This window comes from Phyllostomus hastatus, unplaced genomic scaffold, assembly GCF_019186645.2.
Source record: "Phyllostomus hastatus isolate PE091 unplaced genomic scaffold, TTU_PhHast_1.1 phas_scaffold_129, whole genome shotgun sequence".
NCBI lineage: Eukaryota > Metazoa > Chordata > Mammalia > Chiroptera > Phyllostomidae > Phyllostomus > Phyllostomus hastatus.
In genome coordinates, this window is record NW_025334009.1 from 12,657,327 (window position 1) to 12,672,602 (window position 15,276).

The following is a 15,276-nucleotide window of genomic DNA, read 5'->3' on the forward strand; positions in this document are numbered from 1 at the left end:
TATGAGGAAAATGTTAGATAAATATCATTTGAAGGACACTGCAAATTACCCGATCATCAACATTCAGAGCAGGCGAGGTCGTCAAGAGCAAGGACAGTCTGAGAGACCGTGACAATCAAGAGAAGCCTCAGGAGATGTGACTGCTAACATTTAATGTTGGATCCTTGATGGGATCCCGGAACAGAAAGCGGACCGAGAAGACTCAGGAAACCTGAATAAAGCACGGGCTTTAGTTAAGAATACATCAACACGACTTCATTCATTGTTACAAATATTCCATATTAATGTAAGATAGTAATAATGGCAGAAACTAGGTGTGGTATATACCAGAACTCTATCTTTTTTTGCAATAATTCTATAAAACTGTTCTGAAATACAATTTTATTATTTTTTTAGAAAAGCAACCTCTGAGCTTGAATTTCCTGTCACCCAGGGGAGTGCAGGCTCTGAATTAAATGGAATTTGATTTAAATAAATAATGAGACGTTTTTTAAACCTCGGATGGTGGAACAAGGAGCACAGCCTCTGCACATGTTTAGAAAAACAGATCAATCTGATTAAGAATTTTACAGGCAGTCGAGAACAGTTATAAGTGCATGAATACCTAGCCAAGAGGACATCATGTCAGCTCAATTGATTGGCTGTTAAATGGAGGGTAGCTTGTGATTACATCTGTTCGACAGACTCTATTGTATCCACAGCATCAGAGGAGTGTTCGTGTGGGCCGCGAGCCAAGAAGGGGAAGCAGGAGTGGCGTTGCAGGGACCGGGTGCTCTGGTGGCGTTCATTAAAACCAAAAGCTGTCAGGCGTCTTGAGTGATGAACTGGAAGAGGAAGCAATTGACATTTGTTCACATCTTTCAGGGGCAGCTGGATGCGTGAACGAGAAGAGTTTGAAGAAGGTCTTCATTAGCGATGAATCAAAGCTTGCAGGGGAGGCTTTGATGCCCAGAGGCCCAAGAAAATACACGTGTCAACATCAGAAGGGAAGCCCACGTTCTTTTTCTTCCCCCCCTTGTTGGACATCAATCATCTTGCTCATGTGAAATTAATCTCACGGGGTCCATCCATCCTGTATGGTGAGAAATGAAGACACAACGGAAAATGTCTGTATAATCTAATGGAATGGAACCATGTCATTATTTCCCTTTAGAAACTGAGCAGGCGACCTGGTGAACACCCACCCTGTGAGCGACCCTCTGGCTTTGTGCAGGGGCTGGGAAAGAACACAAGGACGAATCTGCCTTGGATCCTGCAGTCGAGATGATGCTTTTCAGAGACAGAAAAAACATGGAGAAGAGTGACGTAGAACACCATGCCGAGGGAAGGGTACCGTGAACAATGCTTGCATTTACTGTGAATTTGGGAGCTTTATTCCTACTTTGGAAGATGGCAGGGGAGGATTAGGGACAAACTGATGAAAGACGGTGTAGCCTTCTTATTGGATCTGAAGATACGGGTAGGGTTTGGCTTAATGGGGTAGGCCATTCCAAGCTGGGAGATGACGTGGGGCAGGGGAGAGTGGGAATACATGGGAACATTCAAGGAAAGCCAGCCACCTCGTTTCCTGGAATGGGAGGCCCTCAAACACACAAGGAGGGAGGGAGTGCAGCAGTGAAAGTCCTGATCTCTTGAGTGAGGCCAATGCTTTCAGTTGTCTCCCTGTGTTTGTTTATAAAACTCTTCATATTCATCTTCCTATTGATTCCCTGCATATTCTTGTGTGCAAATGCAGTGTCCTTTGATTTTGTCATTCATAAAAACAAACCCAATCTATGGTTGTGAATTAGAAGGCATGGTATGTGTACGTAAAGAGCTGTGGGTTTCTCAGATAAGCATCAGTACAGTGTTACAAAATTGTCTACAATTACTCCCCTCCCTGAATCCATACTCCATACAATGGGACCTTGCAGCATGTCATGCCACCAAGAAGCAGAGATGATTCACCTGACTAGGGCTGGCCCTGTAGCTTGCTTTGGCTAGTAGACCGTGGTGGGAGTGGCGTGCATCCTTTCTGAGCCTTACCGCCTTCTCTCTTGGAGCCCCTTGTTGCCGTGAGAATGAGCAGGCTAGCCTGCTGGAGAATGAGAGACCACGTGGAGCGGACTCAGCCCACGTTAGCTAAGGCCATCCCACACCACCAGCCCTCAATCAGCCCAGCCGCTATCAAGCAGAGCCATGAGCTCAGCCCAAATAGCCCAAAGAGAAGTATAATTTTCTTTGTATTAATTTCACTTAGACTTTACTGAACATGTTGAATTTACGGGCTGACACTTTTAAGCATGTTAGGAAACCTCTTGACCATTTACCCTCTATTGTATCCCTCTGTCCTGTTTGTTTGGGGCTACATTGACATACATGTTATTCCATCTCTGTCCAGCACATTTCCTGGGCTGCTTTGTCTTTTCCATTAGTTTTGTGACTCTGTGCTTCAATTTGATATTTTCTCTCATCTGTCCTTGGGTTCACTAATTCTGTGCTCTGCTAAAGGTCTCTTTCCATCCGACTCAGTAGCTCTCAGTTACAGGCATTATCATTTTTTCAATTCTAGAATATCCCTTTGACTCCTTTTTATAGATTTCAGGTCTCAACCAAACCCTTCATGTTTTCAGCCATTGAAAATATCTGTTTTCTCTAAATTATTTATGATGGCCTTTCAGGACTTCTCTGGTTACTCCTGAACCTTATTAGTTACTGTGTTTTTCAGACCATAAGACACACCTAAGTTTTAGAGGAGGAAAATAGAAAAAAAATTTTGAAGCAAAAAATGTGGTAAAATATTTAATAACATCAATGACATAATATTTCACCAATGTAAATATAAACAGAACTCAGCAGCAGCATTAACCACCATTATTCCTCCCAAATTTGGCGGAGGATGTACCTTATAGTCCGAAAAATATGGTATCTTGGGGTTTGCTTCTATTATATGATTTTTTGCGTGTGTGTTCTTCTTGCATGTCCTATACTTTTTTTATACCTTTCTATTTATACATGTAGAATGTGAAACTGGGAGAGGATTAAGAGCCTCGCACAGCCCCAGTGTGGGGGGTTGCTGGGATTCACACTCAGGACTTGCGACCTCAGGTAAAGGACACTTTTTATGCCCCACCCTCCAGGTCGTGCGGTATGTTAGTGTGAAGGGAGAACCATGCTGTGCAGCCTCATGCCCTGTGATACCAGCTGATTACAACCACCCATGGGAGCAAATCAATTATTTGCTTAAAGATTTGAATGAGATTTGATAGCTCTATAAACAGACAATAGGTAGATAGACAGATAGACAGATAGATAGATAGAAATAGATAATAGATGTGGATACATGTGCATCTAAAAATATTCTAGAGCACAGGGTAGATTTTGAATAACTAGAGGCCCCTTTGTTGTCTTTGCGTCTGCTACCCATCATCTATTTATAGCTCATGCTTTTGCAAGAAGAGAAATAGGATACAGACATCATAGACCTCTGGTTCCGTGCACATCCTCCGCTGCTCTAAAGGAAGCTGCTCCAGCCTGGTAGCTCTCCAGTGAGGCTGACGTACAGGCCTAGCTAAGCAATAAATCATAAAATGATCTTCCAACAGATTCAACTGCAATTGTTTTTATCCACTCTCTTTTAAACAACTCTCTTAATGGCATCGCACTGTTTCTCCCTTAGGAAATTATTTCATTGTATAATTGCCCTTGCTTTGAGTGAAATTTTCTTAATGTCCAATTTCAATGGCTGCCTTTTTCGGTCTCAGGCCATTGCTCTCTATTACCCTGCTTTTAAGCACCTTAAGCAACTCCTCGGTCTTTTGGAAAGGATGACATTGGCCTGTGCATTTCATTTGAAAAGGTGGCCTCATTTGTAGAGACTGAAAATGTTAAACCCTTGAAAAACACTGGCGATAGTCCTGTTTCTTAAGACAAATGGGTGATTTTCCTGCGTCTGTGTTTTTCAGCGGCTTAGAAACAACTTAAGGGACTGATACTTCCGTACTTGGCATTTCTTCCAAGGTCCCTGTAATGGAAAGGGAAGCACACTCCTATTTCTTTAAGGACTCGTGACCCAGGTGTTCGCTGAGCTCTTTTACACCAAAGGGGAGAACATATTGGTACAGACGGGCCTACTGCTTACAGGCTCAAGAACCCAGGAGAGGCAGCTGCAAACTCCATACACAAGAGAAGTAAAGCCGCATGAAGTTGGGGAGGCATACGCTGGCATTACAGCAAGGCGAACAGGAGTGGTTTCAAAGATATTAACACTCTGAAATCCTGGGGGAAACAGAGGAAGCAATAAGGCCCTACGTTGCCAGAGTGTTTTCTAGGGCCATTCATATGGTCACTAGAAGAACCGCCGGATCTTCTAGTTAGAAACATGATTCCAAATGTTACAATAAGCTGCTGTATTTTGAAGTCCAGGATCCCTATATCTGTGCCTCACTTTCTCCCTCCCCACTCCTGTCCTCTGTGCGTACCAGACGCAGAAGGTGTGAAGCCCTAAGCCCACAATAAATGGCCATCCTCCAGCGGAATGGGTCTGGGCCTGGGCATCACCACGGATGCCTGCTGGGCTTGTTTCTTGACGGTCCATCACATCCAGTTGTGGTGTTCACCCCTATTCAGATTTATGTCTTCTCCTGTTGGCTCAATTTCTGTCCTCTTTCCTCTCCTTCTATGCTAACACTGAGAGAAAAATGGAATTTAAAAAAATTAGCAGTAAAACAAAAACTAATCAAATAACCGACACAAGCATCCAAGCACTCCCTGAGTTTCTGCAGACGGGGAGTTGGTTGTTAGGGTCTTCAAGCAAGCAGCCTTGTGCCCAGTAGAAGAATCAGATCTCTGTGAGGATATCAACAAGGAAATGATTTTCCTCTACAAGAGAAGATGATGGGATGTCTCTCACCCCATGTATGCATAAAATGCCAAACCCAGCTCAAAGAGACAGAAGCTCTTGCATTGATACCACATAATAAAGGCAAATCATTTGCACAGAAAAGTGGAGGTCGCAATACCCCACAGAAAGCACGTGATGGAGACTCGAATTTGAAACAAACACTAAAACTGAGAGCTATAGGAAAATAATCTCAAAGCCCTAAAGGGAACAACTTTCCTAGTAAAGAGGGTTTGGGGCAAATGCACATAGAAAAAGGCAGAGGTTTCTGGTCTTCTGTAGAACAAGTGGCATCCATAAGTGTACAGAAAACAATTTTTTTTTCAGAGTCATCATGGACAAGTGTTCTCACCGTTTTTTAAAACAAGGGGAATAGGAAGTTCATATCAGATTTCACTGTGTGTTGTGTATCGATACAGAGTCTGCCGTGACGGAGACTTGGCAGCCTTGCCACGGCGCCTGTAATTTCGGCTGTCTTCATCTGCTTTACCCTGACAGGCTACAGTAACTACGCCTTGTCATGCAGCTTCAGACAGGGCACTTAGATGCAGCAGTGTCTGTCTGAGGAGCAAAAACAAAACACATGCCGCTAAAGCGTTGCCAGGCACACGGTGGGATCGCTGGGTGTCAATCACTAGTGCTCACTCCGATTTACCCCACAGTGCTGCAGGGGCAGCTCGGTGCCGGATCTCAACTACTGTGTGCATCTCCAGTTTCTGAACGAAGAGCCTTCTCAAGTCTGGCCCGTCCCCCTTTTTGAGGCCCACACTTCTTTATAAACCATGGCTGAGACTGTATTACTCTCCATTCGAAAATCTTCAGAAACTCCCATTTGCCTGTTAACTTCTGCTTTTCAAGGTCATGCCCGCCAGGCCCACTGTGAATTTCCAAGTATTCATCCTGTCCCTTCCTTCTGTATAACTCTGATCAGCCTGAATTAGACTATTCAGGCTTTCCGTCTGTCTTTCCTTTTCCTTCCGGCATTTATTTCTCTTGGCTGGCATTGTAACTCACCCGCCCTCATGTCTGCATGGCCCAGATGTCATCTACGTGGGGTCAAAAGCCTCATAGAGCTGCAAGCAAAGCCAACTGCTCCTTCTCTAAAAACTTACCTTTACGTGCATTTTTCACAAGAGGCCTGTGACTCATGACCTTTGCTTTTAGTGATTTATAGACGAATATAATGAATTCTGAAAACTCCTTCAACATTAAGAATTGTGAAAACAAAAAGGCCCAGAAATAGTGGCGGTATGGCATTGCTTTCCAGGCTCACACATTCTTGGAGGACATCGTGTTGACAGTCGTGGAAAGTTGCCATAGCTGGAAGTAGGGGTGCGATGTTGCATTTCGATACGTGACGTGGTTGATACAGAAATGAAGTAACCAGCCCTGGCTGGCATAGCTCAGTGGATTGAGCGTGGGCTGCAAACCAAAGTGTCGCAGGTTCGATTCCCAGCCAGGGCACATGCCTGGGTTGCAGACCAGAACCCCCAGCAACCACACATTGATGTTTCTCTCTTTCTCTCTATCTCCCTCCCTTCCCTCTCTAAAAAATAAATAAATAAAATCTTAAAAAAAAGATGCTCTAATATAATCTTTTAAAAATATATGTTCTTCATGACCTTAGTCTTTTGATGTAGTCTGTGATCAATGGATGTTGGGTTCAATTAAGTTTGAGGAACTGCGCATAGTACGTCTCCCTCTCGGAAATTCATGATATAAAGTGATAGATTAATGGCTTGGAGAAATCAGAAAGCTTTTAAAAAGATTGCTTAACCTTCATTAATTATGCCTCCCAATAATTAGTGTCCGTGGTCTTTTTCATATAACAACTCTACGTATCTCAAGAAAGGAGTCTTCCATAGAAATAATTGAGAAAGTGCTCTTCTAAGATACTAGTTCGATGCAAAACCAAAACAATTTGTTTTAATTCCACCTTTCGGGTGAGGTGTTTACAGTACTTTCTTTTTTTGGTCTGTAAGTGATCATGTTGTCTATGATGGCAAGTGCCAGGGCCAGGTGAGGGGCGGGGGTGCCCCTCTGTCCACAGCAGGTACCTGTGCACACGGAATACGGGTTCACGGGAGGATGGGAGGATGAAAGCATCCATCACCCTCTAGCTGCTGGCACTGCGGGAGCAGAACCTTGGGAGGCATCTATGAGATCTCACAGCCATTTCTGCTGCAACAATCTCTCCCCCAATTGTGTTTGGTTTGTCCTTCAAATATATCCTTTTTAAAAAGATTTATTGATTCATTTTAGAGAGAGAGAAAGAGAGGGAGAGAAATGGAGAGGTAGAGGAGGAAAGAGACACTGGTTTGTTGTTCCATTTACTTATGCATTTATTAGTTGCTTCTTGTGAATTACTGACCAGAGCTCGAACCTGCAGCCTTGGTGTACCGGGACGATGCTCTAACCAACTGAGCTACCCCACCAGGGCCTCTTGAATTTCTCTTGTAAAGCTGCTCTGGCTCATATGTACCCCACTTATTTTGTTATGATGATTTATAACTTTATTCTAAGCCCTCCAACCGTACTTATAATTAATTACATAGTTCCATTTCCATCACATTTTATAACACACTCTTCAACTCCCACCCCACATCCTGTGGAAGTATATTAATGAAATAACTCTGGCTGAAATTTGTTGGTATCCTAGTTAGAACATTTGGTTCCAACTATCACAGAATAACCAAATGTATGATTACATTTACAAGAATAAATCTAAGTGCTTTTAAAAACTATTTGTACTTATTTTGAATGGTGCCACATAATTTGGATATAATCAAATATGCAAAAATACTTGTTGAATAAGTGAAAGCGAAAGTCATTCATTCTTTCTACTCACGTAGAGGTACAGAGGATTGCTAGGAATGACCGTATCTGTGCATGTGCATATGTGTGTCCATGTATCCCTACCTAAGCTGACAAACAGAAATAGAAAATGTGATTGTGAAGAGATTATTAACCAACACGAAAAAGTGGAGAGTTCTGAGAATAAATTAAATTCTCCAGATGCTTCACTAATAAAACCATCTCTACTCTACCGTCATAAATATTCTAATGTAAAAGACAGTAAACAAAAGATTTGGGATAATGCTGAATGTCAACATTTAGTGAAAATACAGGAGAAGGCTCAGTCTGAAATAGTATCCAAAAAGACTTACGTAATTAAAGCCAAATGTCTAATCTCTTCCAGTCTCCCCCACCCCTCTCCCCTCTGAAATCTGTCAGTTCTATGGATCCATGCCTCTGGTTTTGTCAGTATATTTTGTTCTAATTAGCTTCTGCATATGAGTGAGCCAAAGAACATGTATGTATGTATGAATGGCCCATGGGCACAGACAAAATGTGGTGAAGCCGGGGGCGGGGGGTAAGGGGGAGGATGGGGCTGGGTGGAGTGGGGCAAAGGAGGGAAAAATGAGGGACATCTGTCATCATGTCAACAATTTTTTTTGAAGATTTTATTTATTTATTTTTAGGGAGGGAGGGAGGGAGAGAGAGAGAGAGAGAGACTGAGAGAGAGAGAGAGAGAGAGAGAGAAACATCAATGTGCGGTTGCTGGGGGTTATGGCCTGCAACCCAGGCATGTACTCTGGCTGGGAATTGAACCTGGGACTCTTTGGTTCCCAGCCCGCGCTCAATCCACTGAGCTATGCCAGCCAGGGCTAACAATTTTTTTTAAACAGCCAAATACCTAAACATGGAAGTGTGTGACACATGGGAGAAGAGTGGCCGAAGAGAAAGGCAGTCCATCTTTACCACGAACATGATGTATGGCTCCAATCGATGGGAAATGAGGCTCAGTGATTCTAGGAATCATTACAGGAAAGATCAGAATTTCCCAGAATTCTAGGAAAAGAAGATGAACATTCAGACTCATATTTGGATCCGTGAGTTTGGGAACCCTGCCAAGATCAGACGGCTAAACAGAGCACGTATGTAAAACCTGAGTCTGTCCAGGTCACCCCTCCCCGCATCGGGGGAGGGTGTTACTGGGGCAAGCCCTTGGCTGCTCCTCAGAGCAGCCGTTGGTTTAACAGTCACTCAGCTTATTGGTTTAATGGCTCGGTAAAAAAAAAAAAAAAACAATATCCCCTTTTTATAACATTTTTCATAGTTAGGGCTTATTTACATGAAGAAACCAGTACGCTGAGATTTGGGGAAATGGGGCAGACTTTACAAGAGATGAAGCTAATGAGAGTATGGGTAAAGGAAAAATAAAATGATAGGATAAAACTAAGAAATGGTGATCAGTTAGGCAGTGTTCTTTTTTTTTAAACAAATGAAAAGTATTTTTTTTAAGATTTATTTATTTATTTATTTTTAGAGAGGGAAGGGAGGGAGAGAGAGAAACATCAATGTGCGGTTGCTGGGGACCGTGGCCTGCAACCCAGGCATGTACCCTGACTGGGAATCGAACCTGCGACACTTTGGTTCGCAGCCCGCGCTCAATCCACTGAGCTACACCAGCCAGGGCTGGCAGTGTACTTAACTAGTTGCTTAACTCTATGTCCAGCGAAACAATATGAAAATAGAAAAATCTAATATAAAGAATGAGATAATATGAAAAACAATGGGGACTATCCAGATATAGTTTGCAAATCCCTCGTATTGCTAATAATAGTTTTAGGGCAGAAAGTATAAAATACAAAATTACTAGTCACTGTGCCGTGAAGGTAAAGTGAAAACTTTGGGGTTTTACTACCCGACTAAATATCAATCAGGGGGCCAAAGCCGACACTGAGAGTTCTGTTACTATTCGTCAAAGCCGTCTTCATTGTAGGATCTCCAGGGGATGAAACGTTTTGGGATCAGGCGGCAGCAAGCCTCTTTTAAACGCTTTTGCCCACGTTCTGACTCTTTGTGACTACATCATTGCTATGTTTCACCTTGTTTGCAGTCACTCGAACAACTGTTAGCACGTCTGAGTGAATACTAGTGGCATCAACATCCCAGGACCCCATATAATCGGTGGACTTAGACTGTGCCTCCTCTTCTAATTCCCCTTTGAACCGAGGAATCTTGTTCTCCAGGTAGGTGGTGGAACGTGAACAAAGGTGGGAACAGAGTTGGGGATGGGGCGGCTGCCACCAGGCCATGCGGCTCGTCCTCACAGGGGAAGTGTAGGAACGTGCATCCGATGGCCCTAAAACTAAAACCCATGGGCACAGTTCAAAAATGCGAAGCCAGTGAGTAGATGAAACAGATGCCGTCCCACCTGCAGGACCCTGTTGCGTTAGGAGAAGGAACTACAGCTGGCTAAGTGTTGGCCGACCACGTCTCCCGTGCGTGATTCCAGCTCACTGACAGATGCCCAGAACATCGTCTTCATGCCTTAGTCATGCAACGGGGCTCAGAGAGGGAAACAGTGACACGTACACACACGCACGGAAGAGAGACTGAACCAAACTGGTGGTAAAAACATGACCTTCCTCCGCAAGGTCAAATAGTTTTATTTTGGTTAAACACTACAATACAGTAGATATCCATTAAAAAAAGAAAACTCTATAGTGTATATAAATTATTCCTTCCATTCATCAATTCTTTGCTTTTTTCCCCATGACAGCTTTGGTACAATATGAGTTCAGTATATAATTTTTAAATAGTTTTAGCATCACAAACTCAACACAAAGTACAAAACTAATAATCCAAAGTAGGGAGAGGATCGTCTACACAGTGGTGTTCAGTGGTAGGAGAAAATCTTACCTTGATGAATTCATGTCACTAGCTAAGCTACAAAGGCATACCTAGCAGACATGACAGAAATATGCACCATTTACCAGCTAATGTGTGTATTAGTCTTTGTTTGTATTGTGTTTTTTTTGTTTTTACAGAATACCAGCAGCAATCATTTGAGTGTTGAGTGAATACGTAAGTCCTCGGCCAGTTTTTCCCACCTTGCTCCTCTTCCCGTAAAGGCCGTGGGCAGTATCCGGAGAAAGCCACCGCAGCCAGAGCGCTCAGAACTTGACCTGCCAGCCGGCGTCACTCACACTCGCACAGTTCGTCCTGCAGCTGGCCGACATCACGGGGACGGTGCTGGAGGGGCAGTGGGGGCCCATCAGCCGAAGGTTGTTCTGAGGGGTCGGCGGCGTGACGTTACAGTAAACAGGCATTCCGGTGGCTGGGAGTGACCCTTGACCTGTCTGGTTAGGTAGCATGATTGGTTGTTGGTATGACTGCTGGGGCAGTCCTTGAGAACCTTGGGTCATTGGCACCTGGAGGAAGACACAAGGGAGAACCCTTCATGAAGAGGTTATTTTGGGGCACACGATGAGCTACTGTGATGTCGTGAAAGATATTCAGGCTTTTGGGTTCACCAGTCTCAGCTCTACCTTTATGAGCTGTTTCCCACTGGGTAAGTCACTTAACCTCTCTGATTCCCTGGACCGGGGGTGTCCAACCCCTGGCTTGTGGGCCACATGAATCCCAGGATGGCTGTAAACACAGCCCAACACAAAATCGTAAATTTACTTAAAACCTGATGAGATATTTTTGTGATTATGTGTCACAGTGTATTTAATGTGTGGCCCAAGACTACTCTTCTTCCAGTGTGGCCCAGACATGCCAAAAGGTCGGTCACCCCTGCCTAGACCATTTGCATAACGTCACCTACTTCCCAGTGCCACTGGGAAGATTGCAAGGACGATGTGCAATGCTTGGAGCACATCTGGCAGGCAGTGAGTCTGCAGAGGTGTTAGTTCTGAGCCTCTCCTCTCCTGTGACCGCCCAGGGGCAGCAAGCACTCTGCATCTCCCACTCTGGATTTCTCTGTTTGGAGAGCCAGGCTCCTATTCTGGTTTTATGCCAACAAAGTGGCCTGTAGCCTTGTGTAGCAAGAGGGGCTTTTTGTCCCGGGCACCTGACTCAGTCTGCAGCTTTCGGGAGCATTGAATATGGAGCTGGAGGAAGACGTTGATACAATGTGAATACGGTTTGTTAGGGCCCGAAGTACCTGGTTGTCTGGAGCAGCAAAAGGCAAGGATTAAAGCATTTTGCTAACCCTTCATTCTGCTTCTGGGGTACTTCAGGATGCAAATCACAGAAGGGTATAGAACACTTTTTAAATACCCAGTATGGATTTGGTCTGGAAAATGTCATTGTTAGGTACCATAAATGCCCTTCGAATCAATCTGAGATTCATTCTTACATCTCTTATAACAGAATTGTGGTAAAATGAATCTTATAACTGTGATAAAATGAAGTTTTTTTCAGGGGGTATACAAAAATGAATGGGAATTCGTTATGAGGGCTTTCTCCCAATAAGCAAAATTCCCACAGAACACCCAAAGGTCATCATGAACAAAAGTTTAGACTAAAGAATTTTCTTGCAGTTTATACGGAACTACACTCTGCAGGGTGTCCACAAGTCACAGTAATGCTCGAAGCATGCATTTCCCATTTTCTAACTTCTGTTACATCCTCGTCTCAAAGCCAACCTCTGACAGTGTCCATGCCCAGCACTGCCCCCCACCCAGGCACAGGGATGTACGTTATCACCCGCAGTTTCCAAGCTGCCGACGTGCACCTGATATGAAGACATCGTTGGGTAGGAGACCATCACACTTTGCACCGGAGCTCCTGGTTGGTTGTTCATGACACCCTGACTCTGGGGCGGCTGCTGCACTCCCATGAGGCCTTGGAACCCCTGCTGACCAGACAAGACCGGCTGGTAACCTGCAAAGAAAAACAACCTTTTGACCAGGTTGTACCAGGAAAAACACAAGTGGTATTTGGTGGGGATGAGAGCACCTGTTTACAAGCTGACCCTCAGACCTCTCAGTCTCCATGTCATCCAAATGCTTGTTTTGTATGACTGCATTTTTTTTTTTTTTTTTGCTTCTAAGAGGGGACAAGAGGGTGGCTCCAAATGACTGACTGATATTTCCATTTTTGTACAGGTGGTCCAGTGAGCATGTTGTGGCGATGGTGAATTTTTCGTGACGCAAACACAGGCGCCTCTGTTGACATCAGTTAACAGCTATAAATGATATCTTTCCAATATGTCTTTTGCTTTGGTCTCCATGATACTTGGAGAATTCACAGATTATTATTTTTTTTTAAATTAAATGGACTCATTCTCTTATTCTGTCACCTTTCTGCACAACCTCATTTCACCCAAAGGCCACCAAATAGCCTGTTAACTTCACGTGCTTTCTATTTCCTGTGTCCTCATGAACAAAACAATTCACTGCCCTGACTGGTTCAACATCCGCTTCCTTAGACAAGAGGCTGTCACTGCAAGTGAGAGGATGGCGTGCTTTTGTTCTGTGACAACAGTTCTGGTAACGCACTCCGGTGAGTGACCGTGTACCCAGAACAGGTGGTACAGAGTGCAGCGTTTAACACATGCATCTGTTTGTGTCCTTCTGCAAGGATCATTGGTTTGGTTCTTTTTCTTTCAGTGAACCAACTTCTATTTGTTCTAGTTATTTTAGTCACTGCCACAAGTAGTTTAGGTATTCTTTAAGTATGGCTGTGAACCATTCTTATAAATGTCGGAAAGAAAGTGATGATTTAGGTGAAATCGATGGTGGCGGAGAAATGAAACCAATTCACTTTCAGCTGTCTGAAAAATAAGGTCCTTCCAGAGCCCGAGTTATTAACCACACCGCATATCTGGGAATAATTGTGGCTGCCTCTTAGTACAGTTCACTGAGGGGAATCTTTAAAGTCTCAGATTTTCTTTCTTTCTTTTTTTTGAAAGATTTTATTTATTTATTTTTAGAGATGGAAGGGAGGGAGAGAGAGAGAGAGAGAGAGAGAGAGAGAGAGAGAGAGAGAGAAACATCAGTGTGCGGTTGCTGGGCCATGGCCTGCAACCCAGGCATGTACCCTGACTGGGAATCGAACCTGCGATGCTTTGGTTCGCATCTTGCACTCAATCCACTGAGCTACACCAGCCAGGGCAAAGTCTCAGATTTTCTTAACATGAACACTAAACTAAGTCTTACAACTAGATTTATAAAACCGAAACAAAAGGTAAAAAAATTTCAGATCACCATGCATTGTTAATGTATTACCTGTGTTCTGAGTGCATGTGAGAGTTCTACCTTTATACTGAGGATGGGGAGAAGGATACAGTTGTGGTACAGTCTTTACAGAGGACAGTATTTTACTGTCCTTGGCCACCCAGAGAAGTATCTTCTCCCGTCTTAGACGTATCGTGGAAACACGGCTTGCAAATAGTGCCTGAGTTAGGAGATGAGCTCGATTCATCGAAGGAGGTGAAACAAGGGGTAGTCAGTATGGGCACCGAGGGGGGGAGCTTGGGTGGGCGGAGCAAGTATAGAATGCGGAAAGTTACCCTTGACTTTCCTAATGTGCCCCACTGTGTTGCTACTGTTCATCTCACTCACCTTGCTTCATTTCCATAGTTTTAATGTATTGGGTTATTTTGAATTTTGTATAGAGACACCACCTACGCAGAATACAATTAAGAGTAATGACCATCTCTCTACAAGCTACACTGTGCCCACAGTACGTAGTTCCAGCCTTCCTTTAACACGCTCTGCAGGTCTGTTTGAGACTAATACCATCAGCTCGAGGACAGCATACCTGAAAACGTTTACAGTTTGTACAGCAGGGAAAAACCATCAGACTTGGGAACAAGAACTGTGACCGAGGCCATGTCATAGTTCTCACTACTTCCCAGAATGCCTCCTATGCGGAAGCACTTTGGAGAAATGTCTTTTAACATTAATTGCTTAAAAAAAAAAAACATGATTTCTATGATTTCCTATTGTCTAGGTCTTCCACTCTAACTCACTTATCTGTTGGCCCTAAAAAAAGGTCTGTTGCTCTTTTATTATTTTATATTTGCATTATTCCTAGCCACATCAAATTCATTGTAACAGGAATTGTTAAATGCGTAAGGAAATAACTTGGTACAGTTGTGGAAAACTCAGGGCCCGCAGTCTTCCTGACCATTTCTATATATGTTCAGGGAATGGTAAATCTTTTTAATAAAGCCTTATTTCCAGCTGAGAATTCAAAGCACAGGTCGAAAATGAGAGAAACGTCTTTTAAGTTTTTGACTCGAATTTGGTCACATGGGTGAAAGTCCAGCTGGCCTCCGTGGACCTTTGGAGGAATACACACAGCTACCTTGTGGACACGAAGAGGAGAGGGCAGCAGGGGACAGAGGAGGTCAGGAGAGGTGCAGGGCCTTGCCTCTAACTATTATTTATGTATTTGCTTATGGATCCTTCCATCCTTTCCCAGAGTCTGTTCAAAAATAAATCGAGGAGGCTTATGAGAGATTGAACTGTTATACTGGCTCTAAACTCAAATTGGAGTGAAGAGAAAATAAGTCTTATGATAGTAGAGCTGTTAAGGCACACGGCAAACAGAATGTCTTGGAAGGCAGAGGAGGCGCACATCCGATGATATTC

The 15,276-nt window shown here is 43.7% G+C and overlaps 1 protein-coding gene across 26 annotated transcripts in view; it reads right to left on the reverse strand.

Moving 5' to 3' along the window:
• Positions 1–10,304: 10,304 nt before the first annotated feature.
• ARPP21 (cAMP regulated phosphoprotein 21) overlaps positions 10,305–15,276 on the reverse strand; it is a 150,414-nt gene continuing 145,442 nt past the window's right edge. For all 26 annotated transcript variants that reach the window (XM_045857078.1, XM_045857102.1, XM_045857099.1 and 23 more), the window contains 2 exons: positions 12,411–12,559; positions 10,305–11,100 (listed from right to left, as the gene is read on the reverse strand). In XM_045857078.1, coding sequence (XP_045713034.1) covers positions 10,843–11,100; positions 12,411–12,559 — 407 coding nt within the window. In that variant the 3' untranslated portion in view covers positions 10,305–10,842. The remainder of the gene's footprint in view (positions 11,101–12,410; positions 12,560–15,276) is intronic.